At 43.2% G+C, this 20,221-nt stretch overlaps 1 protein-coding gene across 2 annotated transcripts in view; it reads right to left on the reverse strand.

Annotated features, from left to right (window-relative positions):
• svep1 (sushi, von Willebrand factor type A, EGF and pentraxin domain containing 1) overlaps positions 1–20,221 on the reverse strand; it is a 69,936-nt gene that overhangs the window by 23,971 nt on the left and 25,744 nt on the right. The window contains exons 4-10 of one of the 2 annotated variants that reach the window (XM_063894636.1): positions 9,833–9,991; positions 8,762–8,941; positions 6,689–6,868; positions 5,136–5,330; positions 2,492–2,623; positions 2,155–2,271; positions 1,025–1,132 (exon numbers count right to left, since the gene is read on the reverse strand). In XM_063894636.1, the coding sequence (XP_063750706.1) occupies positions 1,025–1,132; positions 2,155–2,271; positions 2,492–2,623; positions 5,136–5,330; positions 6,689–6,868; positions 8,762–8,941; positions 9,833–9,991 (1,071 nt within the window). Of the gene's footprint in view, positions 1–1,024; positions 1,133–2,154; positions 2,284–2,491; positions 2,624–5,135; positions 5,331–6,688; positions 6,869–8,761; positions 8,942–9,832; positions 9,992–20,221 lie in introns of those variants that run through there. The other variant, XM_063894635.1, reaches the window with a different exon arrangement.

The raw sequence follows: 20,221 nt of genomic DNA on the forward strand, positions 1-20,221 counted from the left end.
TCTATTTGGCCTCGATGCTTTATAGGATCACGCTACATGCCTCAGTTACACAGAGTGAGCTCAGCAGGTTGAAAAGAGAGACTGATGGGTTGTGTATTAAATCCTCACGACAGCCAGTAACTGAATTGCCTTTATTGCATATTAATCAATGTCATCATGTTCAGTGATTAAAACTTGAACTGGTTTGAATCTTTGATAGAGTTGGTAGGCAAATATGGAAGGTATAAGTGGGAAGTAATTGTTGAGGTCATTTTATTGTTTGTATTGATTTATTTCCCCTTTTTCAGACAAATGTGTATAATTTTACTACACTGCACTTATCAAAGGCTCAGTAATTACCAGACACGTCATTAAATATATTGCATTCTGTCAGTTTCCACCTCCTTAGCATTCAAATGAATTACACTTGCTTTAATAGTGTTCTTTCACCCAAGTTTTATTGAAGGCGGGACTTCTAGATGTAATAAGTTGCTGTACTACCGTGAAGAAGATGAATACTACGGGCCAAACCTCTACTGGCTATGAAAGGGGAACTAAATAAAGTGTCAACTATCTATCATGTCTTGCAGTCACTCGGACTAAGAAAAGAAAATGACGTTTGACTCCTGGATGTGTCAAGTACCCATAATTATTCCATTGACAGACTGAAAAATGGTTGGAAAGAGAACTAATTCTCAGAAAAGAGCAAAAACACCTGCCTCTCTCTGCTGAATCCATCTGTTTGATCATTAACAACATTAACAGCCGCTGTAAAAACGTTCTCTCTATCTCTCTTTTAAAAGCAGATGCACAAATGATGCTTTCGTGCGCACAATAACGATCCATCCTCGCGCTATTAGACCATATGTCCGGTGTCTCTCGTCATCAATCACACACACGCACACATGAGCCTTTTTCCAGTCGCCCTAACGGAAAAGATCCTGTTTAACCATCATCAGTGGAGAGGGAGAGGGCAGAGCGGAGGGGAACAGAGGAGCAAGAGAGTAAACCATCTCCGGAGCAGGCGTCTGAGAACCAGACATACCTGAGTTGTCGGAAAACTGCGGCACCTCCCAAACGACCGCCGTCTCCGTGTCTGCGGCCTGGACGGTGGGCGGGGACCTGCACCTGTCAATCACCGGAGGCTCCGTATCTACAGAGATATACGAGGTTGTTAAGGACCAGAAGGAGAACACACAATAAAAAAAACAGCACACTTGTGGACGTATTGATAGCAGTCTGTCGCTTACAGCTAAGGAAATCTAAGTCCTGCTTCAGCACATAAACACACAACCGCTCCAGAGATTGGGATGGATTACCGGAGCTTTGAGCGCTGCACTGCGATGTGACTTCTCTTGATGTCAGAGGGCACGAGTCAAACACATGTCTCTCATAAAAAGCTACAACGTTCCCCCCACCATAATAACATGTGGGAATGTTCACGCTACCATGCTAGAGGTTTTCCCCCCCGACTGCTGTGATTAGCGAGCGGTTGACACGGTACGCCCCTGTTTCTCACTCCCCGAGGAAACCCTGTTTGACACCTAGTGGGGGTGCATGGTCTCCCTTAGTGCTGAATGTCAATTCAATCACAGTTTTTCAATGAATTACAGGAAAAAGGTGCAACTGGTTTGAACTTTACAAAGTTTCAGCTGAACTTGTGCCATGCTCGTACCTGTTTCTATGTTAGAAGTTAAATATTTAAACCGATATTCACACTCCAGCTGATTTAATAGATTCTTCTTGCTCTAACATGTGACACAGTCCGGTTAATTTCTTCTCACCTTTTAGCTATTAACGCCCTTTGGCTAACATACACTCTAGTCTTCTGACATACGTGGCGGTTGTGGGCGGCATTTATACAAACAGTGGCACCAGATGAAGAACCTTCTTTCCCTTGAACTTCAACTCTTAAGTTAGAATTAATCAGAAGGGCCATGGACAAAACAAATGTTGTATCAGCCATCTGAAACATATCATACACAAAGAAGCTCAGCTGTGTGTACATTAGCCAGCGTCGAGACAGAAACGTAGAAACGCCAAAGCGCTGATGTCACAGTTATTGAGGAGACGCCTCGATTCAGACGAGATGTTTGGATGGCTTTAAAGACACTGTGTGCGTAGAGCATCTTTTAAGTTATTCCATATATTGGTTGGGGGGGGGGGGGGACTCACCCATGACAGTGGCGGTGAAGGAGCAGTTGGCCTGGTTCCCCGAGCGGTCCGTCCCAATGTAGGTGATGGTTTCCTGACCAATGGGGAGCAGCTGAGGAGGAGTGTAAACCGGCTTACCTGTACCACCACCTGAACGAGGGAGAGGGATTAAAAGATATAAAAAACAGACTCAAAACCGTGAGTTAACTCAGTGGTTAAGTTCATCCTAAACAGTACATCGTGTATGTAGGATAAATAACCTTTACTTAAAGTATGAGCCTCTCTGTTATTCCCCTGTAGTTTAAGCAAACAAAAGCAATGTACTCCGAGACTATCAGGTAAAAAATGAAAGGAGTGCTTCTAAATCCTACCTCTTCTTTAGAGTTGTCGGTAGCAGTCGGGATGTTCCACCTGACGACGGCGGTGCCGCGCCGCTCATCCGTCCCTGCGACAATGTTGTCGGGGCACTGGATCGCTGGTGGCTCAGTATCTGAAGAGACGTGGGGGGAAAATATACATTTTAGAGGAAGGAGAGAATGTGAGATTAAAATAGTGCAGATGTTCACCCCATCACCCCATCACACCCTGCACTGTACACACTGACCGCAATCTGCTTCTTGTTATCACTGAGGAAGTAATTGTGTGACGTCATCTGACCTCTTTAATTACAACACACTCATTCCTGAACCAGAGGGAGAGTGCACCGCTGTCATTGATGATACATTAATACTGCAGGTGGTTTTAACCATCCCTTATCTGTGTTCATACATGAAGGTTAATGGAGACTTCAGTGAAATGATGTGACACGTGCTTTATGTCGTTGTCAAAACACTCGGGCTCACGGCAAACGAATCTCCCTGTGAGATATATGAAGTTTCTTTTGTCTTGACACACAGCTAAACAACAGACACTCACTTTTTGGGGGAAATACACCAACAAGGATCTATAAATGGCAATTAAGTTGCTGTTTAAGGGATGCTTTCACATAAACCTATAGGTATAACTTGCTTCAACCAACATATTCAATAACTCTGGTCCTAAAAAGCAGCAAAGAGGCTGTAACTTTTCCTTGGCTTTTTATGGAAAATCTGAGCAACCTTTACTGCATGAATGACAATCTGACTGTATCCAACCCTCTTTAAAGTGGGTAGTCTGTGTTATTTATTGGCTATGATGCCCTTACAAACTATAAACTGAATTAAATGCTAGGTACAGTTAACATCAATGGGACAGAAGTAACATTGAGAACAGATTTGCAAGGTCCAAAACAAGCAGGAAGAGTCAGACTGCAAGAATAAGTACAATTCACGTGGCAACTAAGCAGCCATCATGACCCTTGGATGAGATATTGTGTTCTCCTACAGCAGGTTGTGACACTGGGAATGCAGTTCAACTCAGTCCAAGCCTGCAGCAACTGAGCAGAGTCCTCCACAGATTGGCAGTGGTCATGCCTGTAGAGTTTTGTAAGAGAGCTGCTTCCATCTGGCCCTGATGACCCATCCACTTAGGCATCCGTCTCTGCTAAACACGAACACACTCAGCTGCGATCGGCTCCATTCATGTTCATAACAAGGGAGGAAAATTTCACTCGGGGTGTCATCATCATGAAGTGAGAGGCGAGAGGAGCCAGGAGTTTACAAAGAGCACTCTGTAGTCATTTATCGAAGTGTGTCACCTATATTCCGGCACTCCCATCTTGCTTCTATCTCATGTACATGTTTCTTTTACTATCTCCTTCCCGTGCCCTTCCTTCAGCTCCTTTGTGCCTGAGGGGATCAGAGAGACTCTTCTCTTCTTTGCCACCTCATTATGAAACACCTACAGATGACTCATCCTCCCCTCTCTGCTGCCTGTTCGCCCTAACTCTCCATCCGTTTTCATCTTTATGACACCCCTTCCCCTCCTTAACGAAAGCAGGTCCTTCATTAGCGGACTTTCTCCTCAAGGAAATGAGGGGATTGAGGACGTTCGAGTGGAGCCGCACCACCTGTTTCACCTGCAAGGCATCTGGAGGCCTGCGGTCCATTATAATGATCTCAAGGCTGGGTGGAGAGGGGAGACACGAGAGCTCGGACATGGTATGGTTTGAGTTAGTTATCCGAGGCTCCCTTCAAAACGGGGTTAGCACCGTTCTCACCGTTAACAAAGCTGAGGAAAATGCAGAGAATGGATGGAAAATGGAAAGGTTTCTCCGTCCAAGTTTCCTGCTGTTTTCTTTTATTATATTCCTGTTCTGTATCTTTCATTTGGCTCTTTTAACAACCCCTCTGTTTCTGCCCTGCAAAAGTCCTTCAGTCTAAGAGTGGAATTCACTGTAGTGTTAGTTAGGAGGGAAAACTAAAACGGCCATAACTACCAAGTGAATTACTAAATCGCTTGTCTATAGGAGTGTTGGGAAGCATTTCTCTGTAGTTTTTATTTCATTTAGAGGGATTTCCAGTCTTTCTGCTAAGCTTATAGTTAGAAAACTCTCCATCGACACCGGTTTGAGTTTCGATAACCACGATGCATGTATTTATTATTCTTGGAAGAATGGAAGTCTTCATCACATACAGCAATGGTATCTTATCTAATCTTCTAGGACGTCAAACATCCTGTCATATACATGGACCTCTGTTATCACGCGCACTTCTGTATCGTTGAAAGAGCACATTCAGTATTTTCCCAACACTTATCAACTACATTTGGGTTAATTGTTGAGCCCTAATTAGCAAATATCCCAAAATATTGAACTATTGCTTTTAATTAACCCCATCCTAATTAAACAAACGAGACTAATTGGTGAGAACAGCTTAACCTAAACTCCATTATCCGGCCTCTGCCTACCCAGGTCTTGACCTTTGACCTATAACACGCACACGCACACACACACACACACACACACACACACACACACACACACACACACACACACACACACACACACACACACACACACACACACACACACACACACACACACACACACACACACACACACACACACACACACACACAGTTACCTGTACAGACGGCTTTATGGACATTAGCAGTCCAGTTCCCGGAGCCCATGCACACCGCCTTCCTGTTCCCCTGGAGACTGTAACCTGGTCGACAGGTGAGCAGGCAGGCGAAGCCCGGCAACACGGCCCTCTTCCCGCAGGCGGGCGGTGACAGCAAGATGTTCTTTAGGGTCGCGATGAGCGGGCAACGCACCTCTGGAGAGAGAGGGGGGGACACCAAGAGATGATGGAGTTTGTTTTGTCCCGGAGAAAAATAAAGCAGTCAAACTGGATTCACGTCATCATCTTGTTTCTCCAGAACTACGCTGAGCTGAAATGCCATAATCAGTATATCAGATATATTGAGTATTAAAAGATATTGCGCAGGCAAGAGAGAACAGAACATGCATGATCACAACCGTGTTTCCTGTGTTCCTACCCACATGTGATTAAAATCTTACTTTCAGCTGGCTCCGATATAAACGCCAACAATAAAACTACTTTCAGGGGCTGTCCGTCAAAAACTGGCACTACAACACCAAGGATCTGGTCGGAAATGAACCAAAGAAAGAACAAACCACAGGACTCCTACTGGAGGCTTTTTGGGATGAGGGCCAGTGTGGCTTTCACTTGATGATGGATAGATCTGATTCTCTAGTTTCATTGGCGCTAGCTGCAGGAGCTATAAAGGGGAACCTCACTGAGATTCAACATGGGAGATTTCAATCAGATGAACAAAGTATCTCAGGGCAGCGGTCCCTTTACACGACAGCACAAACAAAAGCTTCTTTCTGCGTCAAAAAGATAATGACAAACAAGCTGTGACTCACACAGATTGTGGGTAGAGAGACGGTCGTTATCGATAAACAGAGATTTTCTGAGTTTTGAAATAGAGCAGCTAGCTGGTTGGCTGGAAGTGAGTCAGTATGGGGCCGGAGGTTTGTGGCTAAACACTCTCACACTCGCTTTTTTGTGTGTTGTTGTGCCTGACCTGGGTGCTCTCTGTGGCGGGCATGAGTGTGTGCAACTATTTTGACTTAACGATCAGTTGTGGAGTGTGTGGGTACGTTTGTGTGCGTGTGTATAAGCAGTGATTGTAGTTGCATGATGAGAAAGCAGATGTTTCTTTCTCTGGGGATGTAGTGTGGCTCTGTAGATACACTTCACCACTGTGTGTGTGTGATTGTATGTTCTCATGTGTGTTTACATGTGTATGTAAAACCACGTTTTTGCAGGACATAGAAAGAGCCATATCCTGTGTTATTTTAGAGTCGGTAATTTGATAAACCATCTTTCTGTTCTGTTCTGTTACAGCAGCAAAGGCTAAAGACACTATGAGCTTAAAGTGAAATCCAAATATGTACTGCTACAGATAGCTGGTGTGTTTGAGGGAATGCAGGACTGGACGATTTATCATATAAAGCAAAATATATAAACAAATAAGAAAAGAAAAGAAAAAGCTTTCTGAATTTATTTGACAAATGGCAGACAGACAGGTGTTGCAGGTGGACAGACAACATGAACAACAATATCTGGGTGTTATACTGCAGAGGTGTGGGGTGATGAAGGCTTACCCACACACCGAGGTTGGGGTCCGCTCCACTGGGAGTTGGCCTGGCAGGTGAGTCTGGTCTCTCCCTCGAGACGGTAGCCTCGCTCACAGCCCACCTGACACTCGGCCCTGCGGGAGGAGCCGCCATCGGCGCACCTCAGGGAGCCGTGCTGGGGCCTGGTGAGGGGCGGGCAGGAGCGGACTGCAGGGAGAAATAAATAAATATAAGAGTCTAATTTTTGAGTTTGGACTGCTGGGTTTCTTTGGGAGTTTTCCCCTGTCCAATGTGAGGGTCTAACAACAGAGGGAGTCGTATTCATATTAATTTTATAGGTTTTGTATAAACTGTAACTGTTAAATATGTCCCAATCACATAAACGCTCAAAAACACTACTTCAAATCAGCAATATCCTCATCTATATGCTTCTTTAAGACGACTAAAACAAACACAGCTGACTGTATGTAATCTGCAAACGCTTGACAAGATAAATATAGTGTAGCTTCTCAAGACAGGTACTGTATATACTGTAAATCACGAGAGGATGAGAAGGCAGTAAATCAGCTGCAGGAATGTACAGCACAATTATCATCATCGTCTACAACTTGGGACCTATCATTTAACCCAAAAGTCCCTATGAAATACCAGAAAAGAGCCCTGGTGTGTGCCTGTTCTGAGTTATGTTGAGGTCTACAGAAAGGGTGTGTAGTGTGTTATTTCTCATCACCAGCCATAGACAGACAGGCGGGTTCAGAGGAGACCCCCTCCCTCAGGGCTCAACTGGCTGGGAGGTCCAACAGTTTGTGGCAAAGACGAGACTCGGTGTAACACATACAAGCAGACATATGCACACACACTCAGAAAAATATATACCCAAAAGCCACTGCTATAAATCTTCCACACACACCCTTGAATATTCAGTGTCTTGGTATTTCTATGACTCACGCTTTTGCCGGCGTTCTGGTAAAACTGCAATTTTCCTTATTAATCTCTTGACCTCTCCAACTCCCTTTTCCTTTCTTGAACTCCTGGTGTAAAACCTTCCTTTTCTTAAATCCTTAAATCCTTTTGGTCTTATCAACATCTTAATCGGTTTTAGTAGGTTTACACATTCGAGGAATTTGCTTTGGTCCTTGAAATCTCTGTTCCTCTTTCTGACTGAATCCTCCTCACTGTACCTTCTCCCTCTCCACATCTGGCCCGGCAGAGCAGAAGTCTCCCAGTAAATGTTGATACCTTGCTCAGCATAAACACACATGATCTCAATTCAGGGAATAAGAATTTTGCGCCACACACAGACTCCTTCTCACTTCTACAACTCATATGCTTCATCTCCATTTCTCCATCTAATGCTATATAAATGTTTTTGAAGATTTGAGCATCGAAAGGGAGGGGCAGGTTCTCAGGGCTACGATGGACTTCCCACGTTAATCAGAAATCGTATGAGACGTGTGGTGTGGAGGAACCACTCGTTTTGTGTATTCACTGCTAAGGTCAAGAGCATCACGTTGTATATATGATACTGTTTGCGTTAAAGAAAATACACGGTTTACATTACTATATAATCACAATTTGCAAAAAGCATGTGATCTGAGTAATTTATACATTTTGGAGATATAATTGCAGCTATTATTTTAATCGAAAACCTACTTTGAAATATACCTGATTCTGATTATCTTGAATTTAAACTGCAAGCAAAATAAGGTCACGGTTTGGCAGCAGTTTTATTAATCAGTTTATCTTTTTTTATTATTATTTTTCGAGCAAAAAACACTCAAAAAATCTGGTCCATGCTTCGTGGATTTAATATCTTTTTACATTATAGCAGATTAAATATGTCTGGGTTTTGGACAGGCAGTTTGACCAACAAACAACTTTCAGAATTTGTGGTGTTTATATTAATATTTATGAATAATAAAATATTTGGTAGATTAATGACTAATTTAAATAATTGTCAGGGAAACAAATAACAGGCCGTGTGGATACGTCTTAAATTATTTAACTCCCTTTTTCAGAGGCAGCTAGTGAAAAGAAACTCCTCCATCTGTGTTGATTGTTATGTTATCACCATGTATGTTTCCTCCTCCTCCTCCTCACCTCTGCAGCTGGGGGGTGTCCCAGACCATGAGCCGTCCGCCTGGCACAGTCTGATGCCGGTTCCCTGGAGGTCAAACTCTGGCTGGCAGCGCACACCGCAGGCCGCGTCAAAGTGGTTGTTGCACACATTCTGGATGAAAAAGCCATTTTCTGGAGGAGAGAGCGCCGGACAGTACACCACTGGGAGAAGAGAGAGTTACACTGAAGATAAAACAGGACGACGTATCAAAGCAAACAGAAACGATGCTGGTGGGAATTGCTGACACAGGGGAAAGTTAATGTTCCTAACAAAGCATGAAAGCGAAAAATCACGGGTTGTCAAACATCACCTCCCAAATCCACAGAGGGAGGGAAAGCACAATGAGTCCGTGAAGCTGTTGATTAATGATGATCGCCGTGTTCGATGAACTGGTGTGTGGAAATCACTGGCTCGCTCTTCAAGGAATTTTGGGGGGGGGGTGATAAAATTACTGGAATCAGATATTACCAGATACTGACCGCATATTTCTGTGGAATAATGTGTCTCGGTTGCAGTTGATTCATCTTCATCTAGCACCACATTTTCTCTATGCCTATTGGCCAAAAATAACCCGTATTTCTGCCTTAAAGAGGCGCGTTTGTTCACATGTTAAAACGTTTATAAAGCGTTTATCATTAGAAACATGACTGTGCGACGACACAGCGGCCTACTGCCTGGTTTGACTTCGTTGTTTGGCGTTTTGGGTGAGGTGAAGAGTCCAGTGTGCACTCGGAAGACGTGTTTTTTTAGATATTACTCTTTGGAATATTATCTGAAAATAGGATTAATAATTTCTCTATTTTTTTCGACTTCTTGAATTCACAAACTGGCTTCCCTTGTGCGTAGATAACTGAGGAAACTTCTACTGAATAGGTGACTGGAAATCTTTTGGAGGGAACTTTGTTTGGACATAGGGTTGGAATGGAGCACGGTCATGCTGAGTCGTTTAGCAATATCACATTTCTTCTCCCTAATGAGGGATGCATTTGAACTCCTGACAGGGCGTCTTTAACATGAGGCTAAATTAAATATATCTGATCAGTTCCTCTCACCCTGGCAGGTCATGCCTATTGGCTGATAGCCCGGCTTGCAGACGCAGTCGCTGACGGAGGTGCTGCCGGGCCTGGAGGTGTGCTGGGGGTCGGGGCAGGAGAGGCAGGTGCTCAGGCCTCCTGGTGTTCCCTCTGGTTTATAGGTGCCTGGTGGACACGCTGGAGGGGGGAGAGGAGAAAGGAAAATGGTTAGAAACACATCTGGATGTAAACATTGGATGTTAGACATGTATAAATGAACATTTAGGGGCTACCAATCGGAGGCTCAGATCCGAAGCCCCAGCAGTGATCTATCAAAGTGTCCTTTGGTAAGATACCTGACCCCAGTTTGCTCCTGTTGCCATGTGTAAGGTATGGAAGTGTATGTGAGATGCTTTGTATAAAAGCTGAGCTAAATTCCCACATTTTAATGCAAGAAGAGCTAACAAAGCTAACAATGAAAAACAGCTCTACAGATTTATTGGGAGATTTTGATCTGGACGTGTAGTGGTGGAAAACATGGCGAAAATTACAGCATGATCTCACTGGCCTGGTCAGAAAGACAAATTCATTCCAGCATCTTAATGAGTGCAGGCAGGGAGAGCGGTCTTGTTTCTCTGAAGACGAGTTTACTACAATACAGAGAAATGCAACAATCAAAGGAAGGTTTATGAGCCTCTCGGACCAGCTCACATGTTAGCACACATGGGCTACGTTAGGAAAGCCTTTTGATCACCTGCACACACTCGCACACACACAGACATAATAGAGTGTGTTTCCTATTAGCATCACCTGAGTCCCGTCAGAGGACATGCTGTAAAGATGAAGCACCAGAGGTCACGAAAAGGTCCTCCAACATTCTTTCATCCTCCATCAATCAGCTTCATCGCTCGCCATGCAGGAGTGAAAATGAAGGACTGAATCCATCACATGGTCTTATCGGGGGTTAAAGGTTACGTTCACATGGGATTCTTTAAAAAATGACGGATTAAACCTTTGATAAGTGATTTACTTTAATAGATCCAGTGACGTCTACTTCTGATATCCAGTGATCTCAGCTACTTTGAATTAGTTCCAAAACTCAGATAATGATTATTTCTAATAAGATATTATGGGCCTTATCAGCCGATACACAGCTGTTTTCACACAAGCAATTTGCTGGTAATTCCCATAATTCACAGCCATTATTGCAGCTCTTTGAGGGGAAAGCTTTATCAGTTGCGACTTTCTTCCGTGGTGTTTATGTTTCTGTGTTTCCAAACCACATTAAACAGGAGCTTTTCAACCAAACAAATTACAGTCACTCACACTGCAGTCATTATTTACGTCTGATTCACCCCGACTGGTTTCGCACCACTTCGTACAGTCCACTCATGTTCATGTGGATGTTGCATGCATGATGAAACATGATGAAGTGTTGAATAATCTCTGACATTTTAGCTCAATAAAGACCAGTTCTGCTAAATCTGATTTTCAGAAAAGAGATATGATGACATAATGACATTGTTTTTTCATGAAGGCTGTAGTTGTTCTGTGCTAAGCTATCATTGTTTGTTAAAACCACAAACGGGTTTCATTTCTATAGAGAAGTCAAAAATAGAAAGCTAACACTCATCTGTTTAAATGCATTGAGTCACAGAAGCTAGTAGAACAGAGGCTAGACAGGAAGTGACATCATGACTTCATCTTGCGGTCTACCTTGTAATTCGACTACATCGGTTTACTGAACAAATTACTGCTAAACCAGAGACTGACAGATGTATGTATTAAATGGTATTCATTTGTGAACAGATTGCAGCTCTTAACGGCATGACATCATACCGTATTCGAGCGAATCCAAATGTTGTTAGCGATAATTGGAAAAACAATCCGGCAGTATTTAGTGAAGCAGTTTCCAAATCATAACAGGCTACAGAGGAACCTTCAGCCGGCTGCTTCAGACTCTTTAATTGGGTGTTGTGCTCTTTAAATGAGAAAAATCATAAACTTTCTCGACCCACACCCACACACTTCATTTAAGCAACATTTTAAATTATGAATACAACTTTTATCCACATGGGATATCGTTGAGACAGTAGTTTTAAGGCTAAGTTGTAAGCTTTAATGCTATTTCAGGACATGAAAGTTACAATTTCACATTATATCAGTGTCTTTTTTGGCCTCAGTTCAGCAGTTTACTGTCCAGGCTAAAGTAAACTGTGAGTTTATGTTGAATTACAGGCCTGTCTGTGCAGTCGGTGCAACAGAGAATCCACAGTACTAATATTCTTAACAAGTCGTTTAGTCACCGCAAAGCCAGAGGCCAGGTGTGAATTTCCACTGCTGAGCTAATGCCAGCGTCCCCCCACCCCCCTTTCCTCAACAACAGGTCAGCCAGGAGATGTTAACAAACTGTAAAGCAGGGGCTCGCTACTGGCACTAAAACACACCCAGTAACCCACATCAAACAAACACAGAAACACATTTATACATACATATATATGTGTGTGTGTGTGTGTGTGTGTGTGTGTGTGTGTGTGTGTGTGTGTGTGTGTGTGTGTGTGTGTGTGTGTGTGTGTGTGTGTGTGCGCATGCATGTGCGTGTGTTTGATAACAAAACCATGTGACGCAACTTCTCCATAGTGTGCCCTTTAACTCAGAGGAGGCATGTCACATAAGACGCCTGAAGGGCAGCTCAAAGTGTCCGTTCTGTTCCTGTTTTACAGCTTCATTTGAGGTTTACAGGAAGCCCTTTTTTTTTTTTTTACTGTGGAGCGTAATTCACCCGGAGCGCAACAGTGGAAATACTGTATTGAATATATATAAAACGTTTCAGATCCTGGCGGTTTGAAATGTACACAGACAGATAAATGGTCACACGCAGAGTTCAGAAAGAGCAGAGGGAAGGATGGACAGGAAGAGATTAAATGACAAAGGAAGCCATGAATCTAAAATAAAAAAGGAAAAACTGGAAGGTGAATGAGAAGAAACCCGTGGGAATTTCCTTCCAAATGTATCTGTGACTAGAGCCAAACTTCAGACCCCAAACTGGAACTAATTGTGTTTGGACCCCGCACCAGTCTGGTTTCAGGTCCATGGATAAACTGCCTATGGCTGTGGAGTCAACTCGGCTGCTCTGTACCTTTCATTTAGACAGGAAGTGGAGCGTCAGCGGGCCAGAGGACCGTAAAACAGAAAGAGCCTGCTGTGTCTGGGCGGCTCGGTACCATATGGAGAAGCAGCCGGTCAAAGGGAACTACTGTATGTGACGATGTTAGGGAAGGAGAGAGCCAGCCGCTGTGATCATTAGGATATTTATTTTAAAGTTGAAGCAATATTTGAGGGACTGTAACTAATAATGTATCATAACATCACTGGCTTTCATACTTTCCCATTTTTATAATGATGGAAAGGATTCGGAAATGAACAAGGTAGACATTTTATTTTAAGAAAAGATGGGTGATTACATAAACAGAGGTATTTAAAAACTATTTAGGATTTTTAATGAGGCATATCTGTATCTTTATCTGACTTTGTTTTTTTACCTTATTTTGAACCTATAATACATCTATGGTATGCTAGTAGCGGCTAGTCTATTAGCCTGAAACAGAGACTATGATAAAAAGCTACCTTCTTTCCAACTCCACACCCACAGAATTCTTGATTTTCTGACCTAAATGATAGTGACTTCTTTTTAGGCATAACAACATCTTTTACATAAATGTAGAAGTACTCCAAAACATGTAAACCTTGCAAATATTTCCCAGACAGTAATAATTCCAATCTTTACTTTTGAATTAGCTGTCACAAACATTTCCAACACAATGAATATAAGAATACCTTCTCTCAGGATTAAATAGGGAGTCGACAAACCCATGGAGGCCAGTTCATCTGTTAAGTCCTCTCTCTAATATGAAGCAAGTCATTGAAACTGGCGGACACGTCGAGTCCGGGAGCCAGAGTTAGTATCACATGAGAGTCTCTGGGGGGAGGCTGGGTTCGATTAGCCAGGCCTAAAAACAGACTGGGAGGAAACGATGAAAGGAGCTCCAGAGGGAGAAAACATCTGCCTCCTCCTCAGCCACAACGACAAACAGAGAGAGGGTTTTTTTTTTAATCTGAAAGGGACATATTCTCACAATATAGTCGGACAAAATCCACAAACACATGCTTTAAAACTCCCATGACGATCCATACGCTTTACATACACACTCTGCTTCCCACATGCTAACTTGAACATAGGCTACTAAAACCTTAAAATATCACAGATGTTTTTAAAGTTTGAGCTTTTGAAAATGAAACAATGATGACGAATAAAGTCTTGTACACATTTCCCAAACAATGCTTTTTTTAATACTCTGCTATGGTGAGCATTTAAAGTCTATTTTTATCTCTTTATCTTCTCTGTGCCAAACCAAAATACAGTCTTCAAACGATTTCTGGTTTAGATCGGATAAAATCTGATCAAAGAATAACTTAACAAGCCTCAGCATACGACCAGAAAGTCGATGACTTTATCCAACATAAATGTCCTGTTGGAAACCCTCTTTTTGTTCTACATTAAACAATGTAGACACATTCAGATGCAGGAAAGATAACTGTCACTGACACAAGCAGCTGAAATGATGGGCATTGTGTGTTCTAAAAGTAAAACAATTGTCTGCTTTTCCTTTTAAAATTTCAGACGCTGTGACCTAATTCTGTCCGTCTTCAAAGTCAAACGATGGAGTGCAAAGGGAGTGCAGCAAGATTACAAATGGGCTGTTACATCTGGACACAGGTCTGGACACTTGTGGCCGAAGGCTCTCACACCAGAAATGTTGTTAAGTTTTGCCTTAAGATTCCGGGGTATGTCTCTGAGAAAACAATGTTCACATGCGAGGAAACTTTGAGACTTCCCGAGCTTGAGGTGCAATAATAGACAATTCAAATTTATAGTCTGGTCTTTTATACGTCAGAGGCAGCGAGCTCTATAGGCTTCTCATGCAAAGTTCACTTGGACCCCCACATTCGTTAGACTGTTGGTTGCCTAAGTGACAAGCAACAATAACAAAGCAGCACCAACATCTGTCCACCATTCACAATATGATCAACATTGTTTCCCGTGTTTCAGGACTCATGACCTCCAGATGAATCTGTGAGGTCCTGTTGTACCAAGAAGCTACCGTGTGAAAAATGAGGGCCAAACTAAATGTTTTGTTGATGAGAAAATCCATCCTCGCTAAAACGTCCCTTAGCACTGAAACCATTCCAGTTCTAATAAAAAGACTATTTCACATATTCATCATGAAACAGGAAGCTTTTAGCAGCAGGTTTCAGACTTTAAATCCACTGAGACTGTCCGTCATCCCACAGGCAGCTGTCACCTGGTCTAGTCACGTGTCTCTGTTTGCAGGGACCAGAGTCGCCGGAGTTTTCCGACCTCAACACACGGGTCACCTGTAGTCAAAATAAAGTTTGGGAATCCCATCTCCGTGAAATGCCAGGAAGGATGCTCTAAATCACATCCACAGAGTCCGGTCTGCTCTCCAGCTGGATTGTGGAGTGTGTGTGTGGGGGGGAGGGGGGTTATGCACAGCTGTCCACCTACACAGCCTCCATCTGGGAGGGGAAACGGACCTCCATAGACTCCTGGATCCCAAGAATTTCCTGCGATGAGATGCAAGGCAATCTTTGGAGAAGGAAACTGAGGAAGTCAAGTCGTCGTTTTCCTGCTCATTATTCCATCCTCATCCCAGAGGGAGAATGACCTCAGTGAAATTGCTAGATACCTCTTCTGGATTCCTAAGGAAAGGGAGAGCTCGCTTATTACAGACTCGGGGAACACTGAGATCCAACGGGAGGACGAGGCAAACCGCTCAACAACTGTACAAACACAGGTCGGTCCCTTAGCCTGGTGTGCGTGATTACAGATGTCAGTGTGTGTGATAAAAGACTGCGGTGTGATCTCAGTTCACCCGGGACAACGGAGCAAAACATACGTCAACGTTTTGATTGTGTTTACTGTTTTTATTTCATATTCACCAAATTCCAAAGACGTATTATCAGACGTACAGCGCATGGATGTGCAAAAAACACACCACCACATGCTCATGTACATAATACACACACACACACACACACACACACACACACACACACACACACACACACACACACACACACACACACACACACACACACACACACACACACACACACACACACACACACACACACACACACACACACACACACACACACACACACACACACACACACACACACACACTCTACTACAGATGTAGGCCCATCCAGTTTGAATGCGATGTACACATGCTAATCCAAATGAGCATTTGTGTCAGGACAGGAGCTGATTGGTGGGTCAGAGAGCCAGAGAAAAATGGAATAGAGACAGATGCTCTTCTTCCGGAAAGCTGGCAGCTGCCGACTTCCTCCATCCTTAGCCTGTGACCTTTGACGTAGCGTGTGTCCCTCCTCATCACCTCCCACCAACTGGAGGGATTCAGGAAGATCAGAAAGTGAAAGGAAGTAGGAGGGGAGCGCTGAAGAGGGTCGGTGAAGATATCCAGAGACGGATGGGGGTCACAGAGAGGGACAAACATGTTAGATTTGAAGAAAGGGCAAAGGCCTTGAAAAACACACTGGAGAGAAGCACTTAGGAAGGAGAAAGTCAGTCCACCTTGAATTCCCACGGGCGCATTTGTCAGTTTAAATTATGTGCGAGGGAGAAATGGAGGGCGTAAAGAAGTCGAAATATTTTAAGTGCCTTAAGTCGAGGCATTGAAGTTTGGTTGTAGTTCTTCACCTCCTAACAATGTGCTCTTTGTCAACACTGTGTGAAGTGTGTGGCTCACAAAATGAAACATTTTACAAGCGTTCAGAAGGTAAACAACATTATTATCCCTGGCTACAGTGTGAGGTCATAAGGGAGTCATTATTATCGATGTTGTTTATGAATGCTTTCTACAGTGTTGTACATGGTGTCGTTAAGCAGAGCCTGACGTTATTATTCTAGTATTATATCTCTAATATATAAATATATATATATATATATATATTACCTTTTATCAAAGCTGTCCAGCATTAGAGGCAGATTTCTGAGTGTTGAATCCCATTATATCAACACGATGTACCAAATAACCCCAAATCATCCACAAAATGCAAAACAAACTCTCATGTTTATTTAAGATATCCATAATGTGAGCTCTTCCTAATTACATTTGCTGCTGTGTGATTGATTGTTGATACAGTAAGTGCATCAATTAACTATCAGACTATATCATAATTCCACAAAAGTGTTCCTTATAAAGTCTTGAGTGAAAAACATTAGTAGAGACTTAAAATCATCAACACTTTGCTAACTGATACATCAGAAAACAAAAGTAAACTATCACCTTATCATTACAAATCAAATTTGCGATTAAAATAATCATTTTGTACTAGAAAAGACTTCCTAAAGATGACATAAGCGTCAAAAGAACGACTGCCGGTGGAGTATATCGGTGCTGAGAGTTTGTGTTTCCAGTCCTGAAGCTAGGAATGAGATCACAGAAAGAGGTGTTCCTGCTCGGCTCTGTGAACCATCATGAGGTGTGGTGCACCTGTTGACATGCTACAGTAGCTGGAGAGAGGCTCTGATATATGGAGGGGAGAGGGGAGGCACTGAAGGGGACTCCTGGAAGAAAGCAGGTGGAAAATAAAAAGACAAATTGGCGCAGGATGGAAAGAGAGACGGAGTGTTAATGACACAGTGAGGTAGTGCTTCACATCGGGCTGTTTCACGGCTCCTTGTTTTTCATGCTCTCCTGCAGAGGAGGGTCCCATTAGGCCCAGTTTACAGCTCCTCTTCTTCCTTCGCTCCTTCATCTCTGTCTCTCATTTTTAAATCACACACATGCACAGAGCGACCGAACGCAAGTCATCTCTGCTTTACAACATCCCTGACCTACAAACACGGCAGCAGTAGTCATCAATTAAGGCTTTTTACAGACCTATATGTGTCGTTTAATGAGCCGAGGGAGGGGGGAGCGGGGCTCAAACATGTGGCGTTGAAGGAGGGGATGAAATGGATTTCAACGCTGCCTCTACGGATGTATACGGCTCTGAAGATAAAACTTCAAACAGCAAGTGACATGAAAGACTGCCGGACAACACCTGAGGGCAGACTCTTTAAAAAGCAGGAAAATAAAAAGCCTTTCCACGTAGTTTTGCTCAGCTTCTGTTTGCTTTATTCCATGCCTTCTCAATATTATATTTCACTTGTTCAAGGACTTTAATTTTCATAGTTTTTACCGTCGCTTCTGTCTGATGTCACAAAACTGCGCTCAAAAAGGCCTGGTTCAGATCTGGGATGTCATGAGTTATTTCTCTGTTATCTACTGCTTTTACATTTCCAACTTCCATGTTTTATTCCCATTTCCAGTTGTATGTGTCTGTCTTGTTTACATAATATTTCCGAATCTCTCATGATAAATTAAAAGTTGTAAATCACTTGTGTGCCATATAAATATCCCCCCCAGTATCCCCTTCCTCTTTGTCTGGCACTGAGCCAGTCTGATCTTAGCTCAGTGACTGAAAGCTCTCCATCCATCCACCACTAAAGACGCATGGCTCCAGGGTAAGGAATCCCCCTCCCACACTCCCTCCCTCCCTCCCTCCCTCTGGTCACCAGAGGAAAACACAAACTTACATGCAATCAGTTTAGGCGATTAATGGGGGTCCGGGTAGTTGTGGTATTTAACCTTACTCTGTTGTCCTCAGGAAATCCGAAAGCATTTGCCTCCCCCCTGGCTCATAACTGAGCCAACATGTTGAGCAACTGAAGCTTTTTCTTTTGGCCAAAGGAACATTAAGGAACAAGGACTTGGATGGAGTGAGGCACTCTGTGCAGCAGCAGACAGTCTGCTGCGGTTATTGATGCTGTGGGGATTCAGATTTGTGTAGTTGGAGGAAATAAAAAGTCTTTATACGCAGGTTTATGTAACATGTCAGACGAGTCGGCCAAATCCCCTGCTCTGGTAGAAATATATTTACTTTTAAAAAGTTAAAATTACGACGACTGAGCAAACAGAAGGGCAGAGTCAGGTCTGCTGGCAGTGGGGCTAATGACCTTCTGGTAAATAACAAGGTAAACTGCTGGCTGGAGTCAATGAAATGCACTGTAAATATTCATCGTCCCCAGATGTTTTATCTCAATGTGTTTGACCTCCTGAGTGCCATCATCAGGGCCACATTTTAACCAGAAAACATCAACATTCAATGGGCAGTTTGCCAGGACAAACTAGTTCCTACTGTCGGCAATAAACGCCTTCAGTGCCTCATTTGGCCTTTCGTCCCGCACTGTAGCACCTTCGGGACAAACGCTCCATTTGGAAATCAACACTGGAAGCAAAACCTTAATTTCATTGTTTTTCGCGTGGTCACTTTAATCCTAACGGGAGCCAAAGCAACATTTAAAACTGATTTAACTTCATGAGCAAATAAATCAAACGATAATTCATATGGCAAACGAAAGGGGCACTTAAACGAGAATTAAATTACAATAAATTAAGGAGAAGACATTTATTTGTTCTACTACTGACACTCTTAATCCTATCCTATGTTTACAAAGGGCTAGACGTCTTAATATAAGAGCCACTAGATTTACTTTACTTTCTTAACACAGATCTTAATCTAATCCGTAACAGATAGCATTAATGTACTGTGGGTAAACATCCCTGTGATTTAAAGCTCTCTGCTGTAATCTGTCCTGACTACAGGGTGTAGTGTCTGCTCCCTCTCAGGTGATATAAGCAGGCCTTGCTCCGCAACGTGGCCAGGCATCTGGTGTGTGTCAGCGCGTTGAATGTGGTGCATTTTAATGGGTCAAAGGTGTCTGCACGCAAAGCATGCCGCAAACATGTGGCCGTGTGTTGATCCCTGCACACTGTATACTTGTGCATAACCGAGAAGAGCTGCAGGGATGGCGATAACCGCCGACACAAAATATTTACGCTGGAGACCTCCGCACGAGGGGGGGAGGCGAGGGAAAGAGGAAGAAAATAAATAAGGATTGCAACATTCCTCCCATTGCAACACTTTCACTCGGTGAATTCCACCTCTCTCTTTGTCATTTTAATCCCTTCATCTGATTTATGTCCACCTCGAGGTTTCCCCTCCCGGGATCTCTCGGCCATTCACATTGAGACCACAAATATTTACAGAGAAGCTGCAGCCAGTGCCTCGCTACAAACAGAAATGGGATGTCTTATGTGTTCAGGGTCGAGCTGAAGCTCACTGCTGACACGCGTCTCCAGGATCCAGAGGCTTTTAAATCAGCTAAATATTGTAAATATTGAGCAACTCTTCCAGTATCAACTCAGAGGAGGATGAGTTCTTTTGCACAATTCCAGTCAGCAGCTCATATCTTGATCTTTTCAAGCGTTTCCT

This window comes from Eleginops maclovinus, chromosome 11 (assembly GCF_036324505.1).
Source record: "Eleginops maclovinus isolate JMC-PN-2008 ecotype Puerto Natales chromosome 11, JC_Emac_rtc_rv5, whole genome shotgun sequence".
Taxonomy (NCBI): Eukaryota; Metazoa; Chordata; class Actinopteri; order Perciformes; family Eleginopidae; genus Eleginops; species Eleginops maclovinus.